Source organism: Pristis pectinata, chromosome 18 (assembly GCF_009764475.1).
Source record: "Pristis pectinata isolate sPriPec2 chromosome 18, sPriPec2.1.pri, whole genome shotgun sequence".
NCBI classification, from domain to species: domain Eukaryota; kingdom Metazoa; phylum Chordata; class Chondrichthyes; order Rhinopristiformes; family Pristidae; genus Pristis; species Pristis pectinata.
In genome coordinates, this window is record NC_067422.1 from 38,590,069 (window position 1) to 38,614,140 (window position 24,072).

The 24,072-nt window shown below is 47.7% G+C and overlaps 1 protein-coding gene across 1 annotated transcript in view; it reads right to left on the reverse strand.

Moving 5' to 3' along the window:
* Positions 1 to 24,072, reverse strand: part of unc13d (unc-13 homolog D (C. elegans)) — a 102,206-nt gene that overhangs the window by 70,164 nt on the left and 7,970 nt on the right. The window contains 4 exon segments of the mRNA XM_052033355.1: positions 647 to 845; positions 4,032 to 4,098; positions 6,406 to 6,465; positions 10,205 to 10,312. Of these exon segments, the coding sequence (XP_051889315.1) occupies positions 647 to 845; positions 4,032 to 4,098; positions 6,406 to 6,465; positions 10,205 to 10,312 (434 nt within the window).

The following is a 24,072-nucleotide window of genomic DNA, read 5'->3' on the forward strand; positions in this document are numbered from 1 at the left end:
AGAATTATTCTTTTCTCCTTGTCAGTGCCCTCTCACGGTCTCTCCAACCCTGTAATTGAGGATAGCAACTACAAGTGGAGCTTTATACAGAAACAACATCTAGTCAAGTTGTTCACTCACCAGCTTTGGATACAAGTTTGTAGCGAGCTCGCTAGTCTTTGGGCGAGGAGTGTCTGAGGAACTATTGCAACTGAGCTGCTATAATTGGCCTCAGCCCCACTAACATTAGAAAGGTCTGAAATCAGCCTGGGTTCCAGTGTACCGTCACCGTACAGCAACACACTGTGGAGAACCAGGCGCATGAGAACAAAGTAAGGGCAGCCTCGAGCAACTGCTGCCTCCTCCACAGGGGGGAAAAACACTGATTAACGTCCAGAAATACTGAACTTAGACCATGAAGACATAAGAGACTGCAGATGCTGGAATCTAGAGCAACAAACAATCTGCTGGAGGAACTCAGCGGGTCGAGCAGTATGCCAGCAAATTATTCCTCCAGCAGATTGTTTGTTGAACTTAGACCATGGTGCCTGAAGTGCGTGAAGAAAAGAACACTAAAAAATTCAAATAGAAATAACTAAAGCATTAGAGAAAAGCAGAAGTCCTCCCAGGTGCAGCATCGTGACAGACCGGCAATGTTGACACTTACAGGAGAAAGGTTTCGTTCCAAATGGGGTTCAAGGTCTGCCTCTTGACTTCTGTTCTCTGGATTTGATGCTGAGGGATTACCTCCTTCATCACAGCTTTCTGCCGTCTTCTGGGCAGGGGACTGTCTGTCCTTTGGGCCTCTTCTTCTTGGGCTTCTTCTGACACCATCAGCCCCAGCAAACAGTAGGGGTCACTGAAGCCTAGAGAAGAGGTTCGACAAGAACACCTGGATGAGAAGAAGTTGAGCGCACCTCGATACAATATGAAGCAAGCAGAGCAAAGTCAACAGGAGGTCTCTGGTCTCACTCCAAATCTGCTGCAGCAGTGTACATACTCCTCTCACATGACTGGGCACGACCTGTTGTGGAGAAAGTCCTGCCCAGTCGTGGTCAAGGGGTCAAGGGTTACAGGGAGAAGAGGGAGAACAGGGTTGGGGAAAAAAAATCAGCCATGATTGAATGGTGGAGCAGAGTTGATGGGCCGAATGGCCTGATTCTGCTTCTATATCTTATGGTCTAATTCCTACCTGTACCACCTGAACAATACCTCGTAAGAAAGGTTTGCTCGATGGTTGTAAAACACATCCGACTTTAACCTCATTGAAATCCTCTCTGCCTGGTAATGAGGATGAGAATTCTCCGTCCTCTCTGGGATCATTATGACTTTGCAGTTGTCACTCCTTCCTACATCAGTTCCTATGCGGTTAACGTTTCTGTGAAAACCCCCTCCCCAGCCTTCCTCTCCCTGCACGTCGATCCTTGTAGCTGCCCTTGACCGCAAGAAATTACAGAGAGTTGAGAATGCAGCCCAGTCTATCACGAAACCCAGCCTCCCCTCACTGTCTACACTTCCAGCTGCCTCAGGAAAGCAGCCAACATAATCAAGGACTCCTCCCACCCTGGTCATTCTCTCCTCTCCCCCCTTCCATCAAGCAGAAGACCCAGAAGCTTAAAAACACGCACCACCAGGCTCAAGGACAGCTTCTATCCAGCTGTTGTAAGATCCTTAAACGAACCTCCTGTATGATAAAGATGAACTCTTTATCTCTCGATCTACCTCACCTTATTTGTCTACCTGCACTGCACTTTCCTGTACTTCAATGTACTTATGTTTGGAATGTTCTGTATGGATGGCACGCAAACAAAAGCTTTTCACTGTATCTTGGTACCTGTGACAACAATAAACCAATCACCAGTTCCCTCCACCTCATAATCTTCAGATTAACAAGGGAGGGAGGGGGAGTGATTTGAGTCTATGGACAATGAGCAGTGTCAATGCCGACCTACCCACACGCACCTCATCCAACTTTCCTTTCCATTTGGTGAGGTGACAGGAGGTTGGGGAGAAGGCCTGTGACTTCAAGTGGAGCTGAAGGTAAGGAGTCCATCTCCTTCACTGTCTGGGTAGGTGATCAACAGAGTCTGCTCTACCGTGGTGGTATTGTTGAACAGAAATTCCCCCCACACAACATGGAAGGAGATGGGGTGAGGTTGGACCATCGCCACTCTGTCTGAGAATTAGGCAGCACCAGTGACCTCTGTACAGAATGGTTCCACAGGACAACAGCACAGGTGGAACTGTTTGAAGCCCCATGACTGTGGAGGACTACAGCCAAAGGATGGCTTAAATTCGCTTGGATTGTGGGCAAAGGACACCAATGAAAGAGAGCTTTGGCCCACTGTGGTCTATCTTCCAGAAGGCCAATCAGCACATTGGCACCATGCTTCTCAGCAACAGTAGGACCACTGCATCACACGGGCCTCACTCAGAGAACAGGAGACACCATCTCTGAGAGCAGTGAGTTTACAGTGACCACAGCGAAGGAGCCATGGAATTAATGCAGGCGTGTGCTGTATGTTTACATGTGTGTGAGGATAGAGAGCCATTCGGTGTGCTGGGTCGAAGGCTCCAGACACTACACAGAGAGGGATATCATGCAGTAGTGGCTTGCCCACGTCAGGCAAGAGGACTCTCTGCTGAACTGCCCAATGAAATTGAGGTGGGGGCAGGGACATGAGGATACAGAAGACAAGACCCACTTATAGCTGTTCCTCACCACTCCCTCACACATTGACCAAGGAACAGAAGCTGCTGTTGCCAGTGACACTTTCTGGAGAAAGGCTCTGCTTCTCGCTCTGTCGACAAGCTTTGTTGTTCAGTGATCAGTTCAATGATCAGAATCAAAAATCAGATTCAAAAATCAATGATCAGCAGAGTAATTCCAGGGTACACCTGTCTATGCTTTGAGTGACTAAGTTGACCCCAGGGCGTTTCATCGTTGGCGCAGATAACTCAGGGTACAGTCGCTGTCAGTTTGTCAGGTCAGTGATCAGGCAAAGGGGAAGGATGATCTGCCCTGCTCCTGTAATTGCCAAATTGTGTGTTGCTTATGTGTCCTGCTCCAATTAAACAGGATCTTCCAGACACAAAGACGCCAACAAATGTGTTTTGAAAGGTTTTAAATTAATTTTTCTAATTTAATAAAGATCTGACTGCAGTATTCCAATTTAATTGGAAGTACTAACATTTATTTCTCTGTAGGTTTTTCAGGGTAGTTGTAAAATCGGCTTGCCCATGGGTTATGTTTGACAGCATACTGAACGATGCCAGATCTGACTGCGCGCCAAGATGCCTCCCCACCCTCTCACCTGCCTCAGATCACCAGGCCAATCCCACTGACCCCTCTTCCACACCACCACCACCCTCCCCTCCCCACCCCAGAAGCACCCAGCAAAAGGCCCCAGTGAGAGTTCGGCCCTGACCCTGGAATAATCAGACAGTTTCTGACAGGAGGTAAGGCTGTCAAATACCAGGCAGTAAGAAAAAATGTGCCCATCATTCTTCTGTAAGTGTTTCCTGCACCCTCTATGGGCTTCACATCCTTCCTATGGTGTGGTGACCAGAATTGGACCCAACGTTCTGGTGACAGCTTCTAGTTCACCACAATTTCTATTCTCGGTTTATAAACCCCAACATCTTGGCTGCTGTTCTGACTCACTTTCTTAGCTTGTCCTGCCCTATTCAAAGATTGAAGCACTCATGAGACAGATCTCTCTGTTCCTGGATCTCCTTTAGAAAGGGAAGTTCTAGTGTCTTTCCTCACTCTTCCTACTAAAGCACATCACTTTGCAGTCCTCTGCACCGAGCGTCATTTGTCATTCCTCAGTCTGTTCAGTCAGCCTCATGAAGTCGATCACTACACTCCCTCACTGACTGCCACATGTCCCCGACAGCAGTGCATTTCCCAACATCCTTTGGCCCCTGCTATACTCCTCACTGATCTCACTGGTCTATGTTAAGCACTAACAGGCTCCTTCCAAGGCATGGTGAAGTGGAGTGGAGATTCTAATGGAAACCAGGCCACCTGCTGGAACAGAGGTACTCACCAGTCGCGTCCTTCCCAATAATTCCATTGGCTTCCTTTACTGTCAGCTTCAGAAAGGTGGAGGGTGGCTGTGGGGGAAGCACAGGGAGCAGGAGGAAGCTCAGTATAAACGTCCCGGAAAACAACCTTCACGCCTTACAGCAAGGGAGGGGCGCCAGTGTCTGAGGGGTTGACCATGTAGCCTAAGCCTGACCACCCTCCACTCACCTCGAGGGTCAGTGACGGAGCCAGTGACTGGTGTACAGAGGACAGGAGTCCACACGGCCCAGAGTGAGCCTGGTCTCCGCCAGTGCCTGAATCTGGAGCCGCTCCTGGTCAGGGTCCGAGAGCAGCTGGAGTCAACCCCAGCCCAGGCTTTCACCCGAAGGAGCCGGGGCAGGGTCTGATCAGGCTCCGGGCCGGGTCTTTGCTCCAGCTCCTCTCCTTCTGTGCAGCTGACTCTCCCTCACCAGGAAATGATGCTGAAGTGGACAGGGAGTGAGGGGGGAGTGAGAGTGGGATGCAGGGAGTGAGGGGGGAGTGAAAGTGGGATGCAGGGAGTGAGGGGGGAGTGAGAGTGGGATGCAGGGAGTGAGGGGGGAGTGAGAGTGGGATGCAGGGAGTGAGGGGGGAGTGAAAGTGGGATGCAGGGAGTGAGGGGGGAGTGAGAGTGGGATGCAGGGAGTGAGGGGGGAGTGAGAGTGGGATGCAGGGAGTGAGGGGGGAGTGAGAGTGGGATGCAGGGAGTGAGGGGGGAGTGAAAGTGGGATGCAGGGAGTGAGGGGGGAGAGGGAGATCAGGGAACAGAGAGTGAGATTAGGGTCCAGGGAGAATTAGGCTAGGGGTACAGCGAATGAGCAGGGAGTGTGATTAGGGTTCAGGGAGTGAGGGGGTCGGGGAGTGAGATTAGGGCATAGAGAGTGAGGGTAGGGTGGGATTAGGGTCCAGGGAGTGAGACTAGACTGGGGAACCATTAAAGAAAGCAGGGAGTGAGGTCAGAGTTTGCAGAGGTCACTGAACCTGAAGTTATGGCTATCAGTGAGGACAGCAGTAAACTGTGGGACTCATGGACATACCATCAGCCTGGGCAGATGCAGCAAATAAAATTCAGTCCAGGGAAGAGTTAAGTGACAACCTTTGGCAGAAAGAATGAGGGGCAGAAGAGACCGAATGGCACAGGGTGTGCAGGAGCAGAGGGATCTGGGTGCAAGAGTGCATAGCTCTCTGAAACCAAAGGGCACGCTGAGAAAGTGGATAGTGAAAGTATCCCACGATCCATAAACAGAGGCATGGAGTTCAAAAGCAGGGAGGTCATACCGAACCTGTCTGTAACACTGGGTGAACCACAAATGGAATATAGGGTCCAATTCTGGAAGGACGTGAATATCCTGGTGAGGTCCCAGTTTTAAAGAGCATTAGAACTGGTTCCAGGGATGAGGGATCACACTTACAAGGTTAGACTGGAGAAGCTTGTTCTCCGGGGAGAGGTCTTTTCATCAGGGCTTACGAGATCGTGCCTGGTTTAAACAGGGGAAGTCGAGGGGAGCTGTTCCCTGTGGTGGATGGTGCAGGTACTGGGGTCACAGATGCAAGGTGATGGGCAAAAGGCTGAGAGGGGATGTGAGCTCACAGCCTGGAAAAGTGGCGGGAACTGAGCCAACCAGGGCTTTCACATTGGACAGGCAGCAGAGGGAAAATAATTCACAGCGCTATGGGACTCGAGTGGAGTGAATGTGACAGGATAGATTGTTCCACAGCTGCTGACAGACTGAGAAGCGTCCTTCAATGTCATCACAATTCTATGACAGGCGTTACAAAATTATGAAAAATAACATGTGCAAAAGCAACAACTAATAACTTAAAACACATAAATAATTTGAAATGTTGCTACAAATACAAATGGTTCAAAAGCAGTAACCACCACATTGTTCACTTCCCCACAGCTCTGGGCTCTCCATTGGAATCAATGGGTTGGTGTCTCCCCCATGAGCACATTCCCAGTACTACACGCTGGCCAATTCCGGCCAACTCCACTGTTCAACTCCAAGCCGCTGGAGTGTGCTCAGTAAGTTCAGAGTGTCTGCATTTTCAAGTGCCGACATTACCAGCAGTTACGAGGGTGAACGCAGGGAACTGCTGGAAAAATCCAGCAATATCCCCAACCCATATCTTTTTCTCATCTTCCCCCACACTTCACACAAACCCCCTTTTAACCCCAGTGGTAAATGTTACCCTAGACAACTGTTACATTCAGCTCCAGCCCTGCCTTAGTGGCTTTTGAAAACCTTTGCAAACACACTCCCAAGAACCTCCAAACACAACCCTGCCCAGCCTCTTTTGTCAGGAGCTTCAAACGGTAATCCTGTCCACAGACAATAACAGTTGACACCACTCACCTTCTGGTCTCGGACCTGCTTCAGAATGACATTGTTATCCTCCTTGTCCATTTGGAAAGCCTGGAGAGGAAATGAGAAAATGTGAAATGAATTACTGTGGGATAAAGGTTGAACCATCAGTGTTCACGGCTGAAGACCTAGAATGAGAGAACGAGCAAAGAGCACTACAGCGGTGGAATCTGAAACAATAACAGAAACGCTGGAAGAACTCAACAAGTCAAGAAGCATGTGTGGAAAGAGGCCAGTCAACATTTCGGGTCAGGGATGTTAATTGATTTCTCTTTCCAAATGCTACTTGACTGGCTGAGTCCTTTCATTTCGAATGTTGAAAGGACTGGACAGAGTAGATGTGGCTAAGCTGTTTTCCTTAGTGGGTGAGCCCAGGACTAGAGGACGCAGTCTTAGAATTAGAGGGTACCCGTTTAGAACAGAAATGAGAAGAAGTTTCTTTAGCCAGAGGGTCGTGGTTTTAAAGAATTTGTTGCCACATACAGCTGTGGAGGCCCGATCATTGGGGGTGTTTAAGGAAGAGATTGATAGGTATCTAATTAGTCAGAGGATCAAGGGATATGGGGAAAAGGCCGGGAACTGGGGCTGGATGGGAGAATAGTTTAGCTCATGGTGAGGTAGCGGAGCAGACTCGATGGGCCAAGTGGCCGACTTCTGCTTCTTTGTCTGGTGATCTTTCAGGGTTACTGCTTTTGTTTGGGAGAGCAAAGACTCTCATGTTCTGCGATGCCTGGTTGTTTCTTTAGGTAGCAGGATGTCCATCGAGTGGATGCATGTGAATACAACCCCTGCAACATCTGAAGCTTAAACTGCACTGCACCCAATATTAATTATGGATCGGCTAATTCTGAGCTTTAGAATCCATGTAATTCAATAAAACATAATATTTACCAGTCTGACATCCCAAATATACAAGATGCAATTTGCACGGATAACAGTGGTGGGGATCATTGAAGCTGAGGCTGATTTTTGTGAACGGTTCTAGGGATCACTTGGAGGTCCAAAGGCAGGACCATCCCCCAGCTGGGTCCTCCACACTAAATCTTCATCTCCTAATGTGGTGTTCTATACAACATAGAAACAGACCTTTCAGCCCAACTTGCCCCTTTGACACTCACCAACTTTAATCCATGCACCATAGAAAGGATCCTGTCTGGATGCATCACAGCTTGGTACGGCAACTGCTCTGCCCAGGACAGCAAGAAACTGCAGAGAGTTGTGGACACAGCCCAGTGCATCACGGACACCAGCCTCCCCTCCACGGACTCTGTTTATGCCTCTCACTGCCTTGGTGAAGCAGCCAGCATAATCAAAGACCCCACCCACCCGGGTCATTCTCTCTTCTCTCCTCTTCCATCAGGTAGAAGATACAGGAGCCTGAGGGCACATACCGCCAGGCTTAAGGACAGCTTCTACCCTACTGTGATAAGACTATCGAACAGTTCCCTTATACGATGAGATGGGCTCTTGACCTCACGATCTACCTTGTTGTGACCTTGCACCTTATTGCACTGCACTTTCTCTGTAGCTGTGACACTTTACTCTGTACTGTTATTGTTTTTACCTGTACTACCTCAATGCACTCTGTACTAACCCAATGTAACTGCACTGTGTAATGAATTGGCCTGTACGATTGGTATGCAAGACAAGTTTTTCACTGTACCTCGGTTCAAGTGACAATAATAAACCGATACAATACCAAAATGCCTATCGAAGCTCATCCCATTTGCCTGCATTTGGCCCATATCCTTCTAAACCTTTCTATCCATGTACCTATCCATATGTTTTTTTCTAATGTTGTAATGTTGCCAGGTCTTCAGGAGTTGAGTTACAGGGAAAGATTGAGCATGTTAGGACTTTATTCCTTGGAGCGGAGAAGAATGAGGGGAGATATGATAGAGGTTTATAAAATGATGAGGGGCATAGACAGAGTTAATGCAAGTAGGCTCTTTCCACCTAGATTAGGAGAGATAAGTATGAGAGGACATGGCTTTAGGGTGAAAGGGGAAAGGTTTAGGGGGAACATTAGGGGGAACTTCCTCACTCAAAGATTGGTGGGAGTGTGGAACGGGCTGCCATCTGATGTGGTAAATGCGGGTTCGCTCTTAACTTTTAAGAGTAAATTGGATAGATACATGGACGAGAGAGGTCTAGAGGGGTATGGACTGGGGGGCAGGTAAATGGGACTAGCAGAATAATGTTTCAGCACAGACTAGAAGGGCCGAATGGCCTGTTTTCTGTGCTGTGGTTTTCTATGGTTCTATGGTAATTATACCTGCCTCTACCACCACCTCTGCCAGCTCATTCCATATACCCACCACCCTCTGTGTGAAAAACCTGCCTCTCAGATCCCCTTTAAATCTTTCCCCTCTCATCTTACACCTATGCCCTCTAATTTTAGACTCCTCTACCCAGGGAAAAAGACTGCAACTATCTACCCTATCTATGCCTCTCATGATTTTATCAACCTCTTTAAGGTCACCTCTTAGCCACCTTCGCTCAATATAATGGGGCAGAGTCTCCATCTGTCTCAAACACACATGCGTGGGGGCTGGCCAAGGATGGGTGCCCAGGTGATGGGTTCCTTGCCCTGATGCCAACCCCACCTACTTTATTCAACCGGTTCTGACTAACCAGTGTCCTCATCAGCTGCAGACTGTGCCTCTGTTCTCTTCCCCAATTGGGGAGTATCAAACGCAGTTTTGGGGTCTTGTGCCTCTTGTTCCTGGAATGCTGACTTCACTGGACACCAGGAAGAGAAAAAAGTGCCCCTTTCATAGATTCATTGAAGTTCACAGCACAAAAGGAGGCCATTTGGCCCATCGCCTCCATGCCGATCAGAAAGGACCTTCAGGTTAATCCTATTTCCCAGCTCTTGGTCCATAGCCCTGCGGGGAGGGTCCCTCAAATGCTCACCTGGGTGACTGTAAATGTGGTGAAGGATTCTACCTTCAACACCCTCGCAGGCAGTGAGCTCCAGACTCCCATCACTCACTGAGTCCCCTGTAAACCTTCAACTTGTGCTCGCCACTCTCTGACCCCCTCTGTGAGGGAAACAGGTTCTACTCTGCCCAAGCCCCTCAGAATTCGATTCCACTCAGTTACAGCTCCCCTCAGTCTCCTTTGTTGTTGGACACCCTCCCCTGGTACCTGTAACTCTCCCTATTCCCTGCAGCCTCTCAGGTGCCATCACTCCTTCCTGAACTGTGCACAGGAGATGGGGTGGACAGGGAGAACAGTCCTTCATCCACCTGTTCCATTTAGCCATCAATGTCGACATGGTTTCTCCCCCAACCTTGAACCTTGTGAAGGAATTGCACAGCCTCAAAGGCCAGGCAAAGGATCCCTCCAAACCTCCGGGCTACATCTCAGGCCGTTATTGCAAAGGGGAGAATGGTGAGATTGCACTGATGTTCTGGATAATGTGCATCCAGTAACAATACCAAAGTAGACTACTTGTTCATATCCATACCTTATAGTGGGATCATACTGTGTTAAAATTGCAACGTCTAGATGCTGTGAGTAGGCTTTGAGTTGTCTAGACTGTGGGTGGGCTGTGAGATGTCTAGGCACTGTGAATGGGCTCTTGAACGTCTAGACTGGGTGGGCTGTGGGATGTCTAGACGCTCTGAGAAGGTGCTGGGACATCCAGGCACTGGGAGTGGGCTCTGGGATGTCTAGACACCATATAGATACCACCAATGCACGTTGACTTTCTTTTTACCCATTGAGTCCCTGGGAAGATGTTCACTACCTGTTGGTGAAGAGATGTTTCAGTTGATCTACTCACGTTCTGCAGGTACTGAAGGAGCTCATTCTTGTCCTCACATTGGTCCCCTGCCGGTTTACCACTGCTATGGATAACTGTGTACAGGGCTTCTTCATACAACAATCTCTGCTGCACAGAGAAAAGACACAGCACAGTTAGAAACCAAAACAGAGAATGCTGGAAGCACTCAGCAGGTCAGGCAGCATCTGTGGAGAGAGGAGCAGAGTTAGTGTTTCAGGTCCAGCACCTGTCATCAGCACTGTGAAGAGTTAGAAATGAAACAAGTTTTACGTTGCAGAGAAGGATGAGGACTGGAGAGAACAAAGGAATGTCTGAGACAGGGTGAAGACCAAAGTGAGATGGGCACAGTGGGCAGCACTACGGTGCAGCTGGGTTCAATCCCGACCTCAGGTCCTGTCTGTGTGGAGTTTACACATTCTCCCTGTCACTGTGTGCGCTTGCCCTGGATGCTCCGGTTTCCTCCCACATCCCAAAGACGTGCAGATTGGTAGGTTAAGTGGCCACAGCATACGAGGGGTAGAATCTGGGGGGAGGTGATGGGAAAGTGGGGAGAATAAAACAGAACGAGTGTTGGATGGGTTCAAATGGGTGCTCCATGGTCGGCACAGTGCCTGTTCCCATGCTTTATGACTCCATGACAATTGGTACTATCAGCTCACAGGAGGTGGTGAAGACCAGAGAATGACGAAAGATGTGTTGGGGGAAGGTGTAACGGGGGGAGAAGAATGAAATGTGGAATTACTGGAAGAGGAGAGAGAGGAAAGTCCCGAATGCTGGAAATGTGAGGTATGAAACTGGAGAGGCTGGTTATCTGAAACGGTTGATTTCAGTGGTAAGGGCTGTGACAAGTCTAGACAAAAGGTAGAAGCATAGGAGTGGGGATGGACAATTCATTCCCCCCACCCCCCAACATTCAATACAACCATCACTCACCCTCTGCCTCAATACTACCTCCTGCTCTCTCCCAATAGACCTTGATGCCTCTTATGTCTAAAATCTATCTACTTCTTATGTTCGGCGGCTTAGCCTCCATCATCCCCTACAGTGGGGAATTCCATAGGTGCACCACATTCAGGCTTTGTTTCCTAAGACTGACTCCTGGTTCCAGACTCTCAGCCAGGAGAAACATCCTCCCTCTGTCCACGCTGAACTCTGTCATTTTGTAAATTTCAATAAGATCTCCTCCTGTTCTTCTAAACTCTGGTGAATACAGGTCTAGTTGAGCCAGATTCTCCTTCTGTGACAGTTCCACCATCCCAGGGATCCTGGCAAGTGTACCCCTCCTTTGGTAGGGAGACTCTGGGCCCTGTACAATGGTATCAAGCCACCATGCTGCTGTACTCAGAACCTCTTGGAATGAAGGCCAATGTACAATTTTCCTCTGTAACTGCTTGCTGCATTTGTAAGTTTGCTTTCAGCAACTGGTGTTCAAGAACACCAACATCCCTTTGTACATCAACATTTCCTGATCTGTCACCATTTAAGTAATACTCTGCCTTTCTGAGTTTCCCACCAAAGTATATAACTTCAATTTATCCACCTGCATCTGCCATGTACTTGCCTACTCTCTCAACTTGTCTAATCACCTTGAAACCTCTTTGCATTCCCCTCACAGCACACAATCCCACTCAGGCCCATCTCAGTGGCAAACTTAAAAGTATTACGTTTGATTCTCTCATCCTAATCATTGACATGTGTTCTGAATAGTGATAGCCCAAGCACTGATGCCTGCAGTTCCTCATTAGTCACCGCCTACAACCCAAACAATAGACACTTTATTCCAATAGTCTGTTTCCTGTTGCCAACTGATTTTCAATCCATGCCAGTATATTACTCCCAAGACCACATGCTTAAATTTAGCACACTAATGTGGGACTTTATCAAGGGCCTTCTAAAAATCTAATTCTTGAGCTCACATTGGGTGTAACGCCATTACAATGCCAGCGACCCGGGTTCAATTCCGGCCGCTGTCTGTAAGAATGTACGTTCTCCCTGTGTCTGCGTGGGTTTCCTCTGGGTGCTCTGGCTTCCTCCCACATTCCAAAGACATACGGGTTAGGAAATTGTGGGCATACTATGTTGGCGCCGGAAGCGTGGCAACACTTGCGGGCTGCCCCCATAAACACTCCACTCAAAAGATGCATTTTCATTGCATGATTCGATGTACATGTGACTAATAAAGATATCTTGTCTTATCTTGTTAGAACAGTGTGGGAAGCCAAAGACAGAGTGGGGATGGAGAGTTAGAGTAACTACAAGCTCAGTGTCACGTGTGCAGGCTGAATGCAAGGGCTCCGCAAAATGGGCGCCCAGTGAGTTTGGATTCCCCGACGTAGAGGAGACCACATTGTGAGCACGGAATACAGTGCACTAGATCGGAAGAAGTGCAAGTGAATCACTGCTTCACCTGGAATGACTTTTGGATGATGGGGAGTGGAGAGGTGAAAGGGCAGGCGTGGCATCTCCCGTAGTTGCATGGGGAAGTGTTGTGAGGAAAGGAGTGATTGGTGGAGATGGAAGCGTGAACAGGAGTTGCGGAGGGAACAGTCCCTTTGGAATATTGAAAGGCGAGGGGAGGGGAAGTGTGGCATCACGTCGAAGGTGGTGGAAATTACATCCATTGAATGTGGAGGCTGGTGAGGTGGAAGGTGAGGACACAGAAGCACAGAATATAAGTAGAAGCAGAAGGAGGCCATTTGGCCCCTCATGCAGGCTCTGACATTTACTGAGATCATTGCTGATTTTTTACTGCTGCGCTAACTCCTTCCCCCTCAATTCTCTTAATATCCAACAATCTATCAACCTCTGTCTAGAATGTACTCAGCAACTGATCTTCCATCTTGGGTAGAGACTCCCAAACATCACCGTCCTGTGGGAGAAGAAAATTTCTTCTCTTCTCTGTCCTGAATGGCCAACCCCTCATTCTAAGGCTGTGACCTCAGCAGGGAAACGTCCTTCCTGGTTCTTCCCTCAAACCCTGCTAGAATTTTATGAGCTTTAATGAGGTCAATAAGGATAAGTGGAACCCTGTCCACTTTCCAGGTGGGAGCAGAGGGGACGAGAGCAGAACTGAAATGGGATGGACACAGTGGAGGGGAAAGAGCGGTGGGGAAATGAGACGACTTATCAGAAGGAGCGGTGCGGAAGGTGGTCCTGTCGGAATGGTCAGAGCGTTGGAGAGACTGGGAATGGAATCCCACAGGAGGCAGATTGAGGAAGATAGTTAAAGGAGATCTGGGAGTCCGTGAACTTGTTGTGAAACATTACCATTTTACCACATTTCCTTACAACATAGAAAAAGGCCATTTCGGCCCATCGAATTTTCTGCCAGCTCACTGAGCAATCTCATTCCCCACTAATTCTCCCCACATTCTCACCAACTCCTCCCAGATTCTACCACTCACCTACTCATTTGGGGTAATTTACAGAGGCCAATTAACCTAACAACCTGCGTGCTTTTGGAACTGGGAGTAAACCAGAGCACCCGGATGAGACTCGTGCAGGCACAGGGAGAACGTGCAAACTCCACCCAAGGTCAGGATTGAACCTGGGTCTCTGGCGCTGTGAGGCAGCTGCTCCACTAGTTCTGCCGCTGTGCTGCCCAACATCTGACCTTCTGCTCATGATGCAATTCAGCCAGATGTCCACAGGACTTGCCTGCACCAGCAAAGCAAATTAAGTCCCCATACAAGCCGTAGATTTCTGATCTACAAATAGCTTATCTCCTGAGGTTTCCGGACATACTCCTGGAGGTAAACTGTTGTGCCATCTTCCCACACAAGCTGCAATGTGAACTGGTTCCTTGTTACCCAACTGTTAGTCAACCAGCTTTTCTTGCCCCACATCTGATACTTTACTAACCACTCAACAAAACTATTCTTAGAACAAGTTTTAAAACTTTCATAATTTTTATGTCAAGTCCTTACAACCATGGCTCTGGTCCCAATCCCTGATTCCTGGAGGCTGTGGGCCACTTCTGTGGCTTTGGTAACTCCACTCTTAGCTTAGGTTGATAAGGGGCAAGTAACATCCAGGTCACAGATTCAACAGGCAATGACCATCTTGAATAATAATAATAAATGATATTAATAGGAACGTTAGAAGTCTGCTACATTGTGCCTCAAATCTGTTCTACTATGTGAAGAGATAACGTCATACAGCATGGAAACAGGTCCTTCGGGCCAACTGATCCATGCCAACCAAGATTCCCATCTAAGCCAGACCCATTTGCCCACGTTTGGCCCATATCCCTCTAAACCTTTCCTATCCATGTACCTGTCCGAGTACCTTTTAAATGTTGTTAATGTACCTGCCCCAACCACCTCCTCTGGCAGCTTGTTCCATACACTGACCACTCTCAGGTTCCTATTAACTCTCTCCCTTCTCACCTTAAACCTATGCCCTCTAGTTCTTGATTCCCCAACCCTGGGAAAAAGACAGTGCACATTCACCCTATGCCCCTCTTGATTTTATACACTTCTATAAGATCACCCCTCATTCTCTTGCAGTCCAGTGAAAAAGTCCCAACCTGCTCAACCTCTCTGCATAACTCAGCCCCTCACATCATGGCAATAGCCTCGTAAATTTCCTCTGCACTCTTTGCAGCTTAATGGCATCTTTCCTACAGCAGGGTGACCAAAACTGAACACAATATTCCAAATGCGGCCTCACCAACATTTTGTACAACCGCAACGTAACATCCCAACTTCTGTACTCAGTGCCCTGACTGATGAAGGCCAGCATGCCAAATGCCTTCTTCACCACCCTGTCTGCCTGCGACGCCAGTTTCAGGGAACTATGTACTTGTACACCCAGGTCCCTCTGTTCTACAACACTCCGCAGAGCTCTACCATTCTCTGTGAAAGTCCTACCCTCGTTCGTCTTCCCAAAATGAAACACCTTGCACTTAGAACATAGAACAGTACAGCACAGGAACAGGCCTTTGGCCCACAATGTTGCACCAATCTAATTAAACTAGTAATTAAATGCCTAACTAAACTAATCCCTTCTGCCTACACAATGTTTATACCCCTCCATTCTCTACACATTCATGTGCCTATCTTAAACACCTCTATAGTGTTTGCCTCCTCTACCACCCCTGGCAGTGCATTCCAGGCACCCACCACTCTCTGTGTAAAAAACTTGCTTCACACATCTCCTTTGAAATTACCCTCTCACCTTAAATGCATGCCCTCTAGTATTAGACATTTAGAACCTGGGATAAAGATACTTGCTGTCTACTCATAATTTTATAAACTTCTATCAGGTCCCCCCTCAGCCTCTGCCGCTCCAGAGAAAACAACCCAAGTTTGTCCAGTGTCTCCTCATAGCACATGCCCTCTAATCCGGGCAGCATCCTGGTAAACCTCCTCTGCACCCTCTCCAAAGCCTCCACATCCTTCCTATAATGGGGTGACCAGAATTGAATGCAATACTCTAGACGTGGCCTAACTAGAGATTTATAAAGCTGCAACATAACTTCCTTCCATAGGTCCCAGTACGAATCCCTGCGGAACACCACTAGTCATGGACCTCCAGCCAGAATAAGTCCCATCAGGTCCCATCGACCACTACCCTCTGTCTTCTATGGTCAAGCCAATTCTGAATCCGAACAGCCAAGTCACTGTGAATCCCATGCATCTTAATCTTCTAGATGAGCCCACCATGAGGGAACTTGTCAAACGCTTTACTAAAATCCATGTAGACAACATCCACAGCTCTACCCTCATCGATCACCTTCGTCACCTCTCCGAAAAACTCAATCAGGTTAGTAAGACCTGACAAAGCCATGCTGACTGTCCTTAATTAGGCCATAGTTTTCCAAATGCTCTTAAATCCTATCCCTAGGAATCCTCTCCAATAGCTTCCCCACCACTGATGTAGAACTCACTGGTCCATAGTTTTCAGGATTATCCCTATTTCCCTTCTTGAATAACGGAACAACATTAGCTACTCACCAGTCCTCTGGGACCTCGCCTGTGGCTAGAGAGGACATGCTCAAGGCCCCAGCAATCTCATCTCTTGCCTCTCTCAATAACCTGGGGGACTTATCCACTTTAATGTTCTTTAAGAGACCCAACACTGCCTCCTTCTTTATCTCAAAATGCTCTAGCATATTAGCACGCTCCACACTGATCTCCCTATCCTCCATGTTCTTCTCCGATGCAAAGTATTCATTTAGAACATCACCCACATCCTCTGCCTGCAAACCCAAGTTCCCTCCTTTATCCTTGAGTGGTCCTACCCTCTCCCTAGTTATTCTCTTGCGCTTGATGGATATATAGAATGCCTTGGGATTCTCTTTAATCTACTTCTCATGGCCCCTCCTGGCTCTCCTAATTCCCTTCTTGAGTTCCTTTCCAGCTTCTTTATATTTCTCAAGGGCCCTGTTTGATCTTAGCTTCCTAAACCTTACGTACGCTTCCTTTTCCTTGTTGACTAAATTCACGACCTCTCTTGTCATCCAAGCTTCCCTCACCTTGCCATCCTTGTCCTTCCTTCTTACTGGAACATCCCTGTCCTGTACTCTGGGCAGTTGGTCTTTAAACACCCTCCACATGTTGGATGTGGACTTGCCCAAAAACAGCTGTTCCCAATTAACTCTCCTTCGTTCCTGCTTAATACTCTTATAATTTGCCCTGCCCCAGTTTAATACTCTCCTGCAAGCTCCATACTTATCCTTATCTATAGCCATCTTAAAAACTTAGTAAGTTGTGATGACTGTTCCCTAAGTGTTCTCCCACTCAAAGATCAGTCACCTGGCCAGGCTCATTTCCCAACACTGGGTCCAGTATGGCCCCTCCTCTCATTGGACTATCTACATATTGATTTAAGAAAACTTCCTGGATGCACCTTACAAATTCTGCCCTGTCTAAACCTCTTGCACTAAGGAGGTCCCAGTCTATGTTGGGGAAGTTGAAGTCACCCATGACAACAACCCTGCTGTTTTTACACTTTTCCCTAATCTGCCTGCATATCTGTACCTCACAATCCTGGTGGCTGCTGGGGGGTCTGTAGTATAATCACTTATCTGAATTAAACTTCATTTGCCATTCCCTGGCCCACTTCCCCAACTGATCAAGATCCCTCTGTAAATCCTGGTAACCATTGTCACTGTCAACCACACCACCTATTTTGGTGTCATCTGCAAACTTACTGACCATGACTGGTACAATCTCAACCAAATTATCGATATAGAGGACAAATAGCAATGGCCCAGCACTGAGCCCTGGGGAACACCACTAATCACGGACCTCCAGACTGAAAAACAACCTTCCACCATCACCCACTGCTTCCTACCATCAAGCCAACTGTGTATCCAATTAGCCAGCTGTCCCTGGATCCCATGCTATCTAACTTCCCATAGCAGATACCATGCGGAACTTTATCTAAGGCCTTACTGAAGTCCATATAGACTACATCTACTACCTTGCCCTCATTGACCTTCTTGGTTACTTCTTCATAAAACTCAAATTCATGAGACATGATCTCCCACGCACAAAGCTGTGCTGACTATTCCTAATCAATCCATCTTTCCAAATGCTTGTACATCTTATCCCTCAGAATCTCCTCTAGTAACTTATCTACCATAGATGTTATGCTTATTGGTCTGTCGTTCCCAGGTTTTTCTTTGCAGCCTTTCTTAAATAAAGGCACAACATTCGCCACCCTCCAACCTTCCAGCATTTCACCCGTTGCTAAACAATGATGCATATGTTTCAGCCAGGGCTCCTGCAATTTCTTCCCTAACTTCCCACAGTGTTCTTGGAGAGACTTCATCAGGCCTTGGAGATTTATCTACCTTAATATGCTTTAAGACATCCAGTACCTCCTCTGCTGTAATGCAGACTAAGACAAATCCATTAATGATCCCCAAGGCATCCCCATTAACAACCTCGTTCCAAAGCCTTCATGTCTTTCTCCACGGTAAAAACAGAGGAGAAATATTCATTGAGGCCCTCACCTGTCTCCTGCGGCTCCTCACAAACATGTCCACTTTGGTCTTTGAGGTGCCCTATTCTCTCTCTAGTTACTCTTTTTCCCTTAACATACTTAAAAATTCTCTTTGGATTCCCCTTAAACTTGTCTGCCAGAGTGATCTCATGCCCACTTTTTCCCTTCTGATTTCCTTCGAGTATCCTCCTGCATCCCCTGTACTCCTCCTGGGATTCACTCGATCCCAGCTGCCTGTACCCGACCCCTGCCTCCTTTTTCCATACCAGAGCATCAATATCCCTCATTATCCAGGGTTCCCTACTTCTGTCAGCATTGCCCTTCACTCTGACAGGAACATGCAGATCTTGAACTCTCGACATCTCACTTTTAAAAGCCTCCCACTTGCCCGATGTCTCTTTGCCTGCAAACAACCTACTCCAATCAACTTTTGCAAGTTCCTGTCTTAATACCATCAAAGTTTGCCTTGCCCCAATTTAGAACTTTAACTTGTGAACTAGTTCTGTCCCTTTCCATAACTAACTTAAAACTAATAGAACTATGATCACTGGTCCCAAAGTGTTCTCCCATTGACACCTCAGTCACATGCCCTGCCCCATTTCCCTAGAGTAGGTCAAGCTTTGCCCCCTCCCTAGTAGGGCCTTCTGTATATTGCCTGAGGAAACTTGACTGAACACACTTAACAAATTCCACCCCATCTAAGCCCTTAGCACTAGGGCAGTCCCAGTCAATGTTAGGAAAGTTAAAATCCCCTCACTATGACAACCCTATTAATCTTGCAACCTTCTGCAATCTCCCTGCGTATTTATTCTTCTCATTCCTGTTGACAATTAAGTGTCCGATAGTAAACCCCAACAAGGTGACCATCCCCTTCTTATTTCTCAGCTCCACCCATAAACCCTCACTGGATGATCCCTCAGGAATTTCATCTCTGACCACTGCCGTGATGTTCCCCTTAATCAAAAACACAATTCCCTCTTCTCTATCCCACATATAGCATCTGTACCCTGCCAGTCCTGTCCCTCCCTTAGCCATGTTTCAGTAATGGCTATGATCTCCCAGTCCAATGTAGCTACCCATACCCTGGTCATCCCCTTACCTGCCAGACCTCCTGCATTGCAATAAAAGCAATTTAATCCAACAGTCTTTCCTCACTCCCTGCTATGCTGCTGCCTGACTTGTCCACTGTCTTTACTGGCATTGAATTCTGTCTCAACCTCCTGCCACCCATCTGCCTCACTGATTTGGATCCCACCTCAACCCCCGCCAATCTAGTTTAAACCCACCCTAGCAGCACTAGCAAATCTGCCTGCCAGGATATTGGTCCCCCTCCAGTTCAGGTGCAACCCGTCCCTCTTGTCCCAAAAGAGATCCCAATGGTCCAGAAAAACTGAAACCTTGCCCCCTGCACCAACTCTTCAGCCATATCCTCCTATTCTTACCCTCACTAGCTCATGGCACAAGGAGTAATCCACAGATTACTACCCGAGGTCCCGCTTGCTAACCTCTTCTTAACTCCCTATATCACTCCGCAGGACCTCATCCCTTTTACTACCGATGTCATTTGTGCCCCCCCCCCCCCGAGAATGATCTCACTGACCCACAGCTCAACTTGATCTATGCACCTACGTCACACATCTCATACTTTGATTGACAAAAATCATTCATGTTTAACTGCTAATGAAATAAATAAAATGACTTCTGCAGAATTCTCTGCTGGATCACAGAGTTTATCTTGGGACCTCTTTCCCTCTCCTGGTTACAAGACTGGTCTCAGTGCCCTAAGCTACAATGGTGGTGGGCTTGGAAGAAAACTGTTCTGGACCCATCAACCATCTGTGTTTCCCATTGGAAGGTATTTCCACTGACATAAAACTTGTGGTGTAGGTACTGGCAGGTAGGGGCTGGAAGGGGGAAGGTAGTGGGATGGAAGGGGGTTGGAAGGGGGATGGAAGAGAGCAGGTAAGGGGCTGGAAGGGGGCAGGTAGGGGGGTTGGAAGGGAGCAGGAATGGGCCATATACAACACATAGTCCCATGCATCTTGTCTGGTAGGTCAAATATGATGGCAGAATATAGTCTTAATGGTAGGACTCTTGGCAGTGTGGAGGATCAGAGGGATCTTGGGGTCTGAGTCCATAGGACACTCAAAGCAGCTGCGCAGGTTGACTCTGTGGTTAAGAAGGCATACGGTGTATTGTCCTTCATCAATCGGGGAATTGAATTTAGGAGCCGTGAGGTAATGTTGCAACTATATAGGTCCCTGGTCAGACCCCACTTGGAATACTGTGCTCAGTTCTAGTCACCTCACTACAGGAAAGATGTGGAAGCCATAGAGACGGTGCAGAGGAGATTTACAAGGATGCTGCCTGGAATGCAGAGCATGCCTTATGAAAGCAGGCTGAGGGAACTCGGCCTTTTCTCCTTGGAGAGACGGAGGATGAGGAGGGACCTGATAGAGGTGTATAAGATGATGAGAGGTATTGATCGGGTAGATGGTCAGAGGCTTTTCCCCAGTGCTGAATTGGTGGCCACAAGGGGACATAGGTTTAAGGTGCTGCGGAGCAGGTATAGAGGAGATGTCAGGGGTAAATTTTTTACTCAGAGAGTGGTGAGTGCGTGGAATGGGCTGCCGGAAACGGTGGTGGAGGCGGATACGATAGGGTCTTTCAAGAGACTGTTAGATCGGTATATGGAGCTATGGGTAAGCCCAGTAATTTCTAGGGTAGGGACATGTTCGGCACAGCTTTGTGGGCCGAAGGGCCTGAACTGTGCTGTAATTGTTCTATGTTCTATGTTCTAACACTTCCTCTATGCACACACTCTCCAACAACAATTCGTACCATGACCAAGGAGGGCAGCTGTTCATCCCAGCAAACCTAATGGTGAAAGGTAAATGGTTGATCCATCAGCTGGCCCACTGGACAGACCACCACTGGCCAGCCAGACCACAGCCTGTTATAACTGAGAAAGTACTGACACACTTTCATCTCCTTATCTCTTACTTCAGATTTCCTCATTCTGATTTTCAAATGTGCCGTGTGTTGAAATGAGCTGAGGAGCAGCAACAGGACGTGTTGTTACCTCACCATCCTGAGACACATCCAGCACTATTAAAAAGTTCATAAAGCAGCAGCTACCTGGACAGCTCACTGCCATCACCAGCAGATAGTTCAGTGCACCAGTGGAAGAGACTGTGTGCTCCTAACCTGAAAAAACTACAGGTGGGACCAAGCAACAGAAGAAGACTTTTTGTTCCGCCCCTCAAATCCCACCACAAAGCTGCCACATCTCTAGCCCTTAATGGGGTAAAGTTCCCTTTATGTCAGCAACCCACTGTTGCCTCAGCCCAGTTCCCTGCCTTCAGGTCTGAGCCTGGACAGGAAACACAGGGACTGCTCGACATGTTCCTGCCAGTGCTGTGTCATGTGTAACATCACCAGCCTGAGCAATGCCTTGTGACAAATTACAGATAAAAACACATTAGTTATCTGATTCTAAACCACTAAGAGATTCAGCATTGGGAGAACAAAATGTGGAAGTGTGGATAACTGTACTTGGCCTAACTGTTTTGAATAAACAGTTTACAGTAACTCTACAACCTTTCATATGGGAAGAGTGAACAGAGCCTCCCCCGGTTACAGCAGGTTTCCAATCTTGTGAATTGTTCGTAACCCAGATGGTTCACAAATTGGAAATGTGGCCACAAACAAAGTTCTCCCATGGCAGGAGCAGCCGGCAAATCCATCCCACCAGTCTCCCAAATGCTAATTGGCAGGTACGGGCCGTAGACAGGTCAGGACTGCATCAGCTGGGGAGGACATGTATGTAGAACATTTCTCCAGCGTATGCAGTTAAAACATTACAAGAGAGTCAGAGGCAGTTTTCACTGTGCAGCAGTCTAACGTGGATGATAGGACATGACAGCTTGTTTTGCACCTCTCCCAATTCCTTTATCCGTTAACTCCACAATTAGAAAATTAACACAAAATGGGGCACTGAGAGAGGCATGTTATTGCCAACATTAATAACAATAATATGGATTTAATGATACCAGGCAGACTGAAACCATTGTCTGGTTATGTCATACATCAAAGGTATAACCAGACAGTTAGACCTACAGGTGTTGTGTTACAGGACCAAGAGCTAAAAAGAACAGAGGGAACGGGCCTATCAGCAGAGCTCCACAGGGGCTGAGCGGAGCATCACTTGCACTGTTGGAGAGGGGACAGTGAAGAGGATGTGGTGATGGGGCAGTGAATGCTGTGACCAACATCACTTACAGATGTTGACTCTGTGACAAAACAGACCAGGACACAGAAACATCAAACGTCAGGGAAACAAAGAATGAGGCAACAGTGGACCGAGAAAATTCACACCCAAACCCAGCCCTGAGAAACTGATGTCACATGCTGTTCTCTCTTTAATGTAAGGAAACGCAGAAGCTGGGTTTTGCAAGCTCCTACCAACTGCGATGTGATCAACAGCAGATCACTGCTGACGCCAGAGATGTTTAGACTGAGCAGAAACACAGCAATAACTCGGCAGCTGAGGCAGCGTCCAGGGAGAGACAAACCAAGCTAATATTTCATCAGTTCTCTCTCCCTATAGCTGCCGCCTGACCCATTGAGCATTTTTGCACCATTTTCTATTTCTGACTTTCAGCACCTGCTTTTTGATTAACAAGAACTCCCCCACTTTTTTTTCCAAAATTGTGCTGTGGGATGGTTCAGATCCACCCCCCTCATCCTTGGGACAGGTTCGATGGCAGTAAAGCTGCCTCTCAGTACTGCGCTGGGAAACCCAGCCTGGATTATGTGCTCGAGCCTCTGGACTGATGCTCCTGCTGGTGGTCAGGAAGGAGAGTGCTCCTGACTGACTCCTTCATGCCGTTTGTATTTTGCACAGTTCCAGCAGTATTCTGCATAGGGCAGGCAGTGTGTGGAAGTGGGACTACTCAGTCTGATGGAAAGTCTGAGAGACAATGCGAAGAGCAAACAACGGTGTATCATTGACTATTTGAAGTACATAGAACAGTACAGCACAGAAATAGGCCCTTTGGCCCACCGTGTCTGTGCTGACCAGGATGTTAAATTAAACTAGTTGCTACTATTCACCATGTTTGGTCCGCACATTCAAGTTACCCTGGAGGGTCTGGCCTTTGAATGATGGCTGTGGACAGGCACTCTGTGAGGAACTGTGTACACTCAGTGAAGTGATGTTTGAACAGTAGGCTCCAGGACATACAACACGCACTGTTGGGTCAATTTCTACCCCAGCTGCCTGTCTAGGTCTTCAGAGAGGATGTAAGAACACAAGAAATAGAAGCAGGAGTAGGCCATTCTGCCCCTGATATCTGTTCCACAATTCAATTGGATCATGGCTGACTTGAGAGCATCCTGACTGGTTGCATCATGGCCTGGTGTGGCAATACGAATGTGCTGTAAAATAAGAAGCTGCAGAGAGTGGTGAACTCAGCCCAATACACCACGGGCACGTCCCTCCCCATCATCAGGAGTATCTACAGCAGGCACTGCCTCAAGAAGGCAACATCCATCATCAAAGATCCCCACCATCCGGGCCATGTCATCTTCTCACAGCTACCGTTGGGCAGGAGGTACAGAAGCCTTAAGTCTCACACCACCAGGTTCAGGAACAGCTACTTCCCTTCAACCATTTGGTTCTTGAACCAACCGGCACAACACTAATCACTACACTGTGACCACTTTGATCCCTTTGCACTACAATGGACTTCATTTTTTTATCCTAATTTTGTGTTTTCTTGTAAAAATTGTATATAATCATTTAATTTATATTTTTCTTGTGAATGCTGCTCATCTGATGCTAAGTGACTATGATGCTGCTGCAAGCAGGTTTTTCATTTCACACGTACTTGTGCATATGACAATAAATGTGA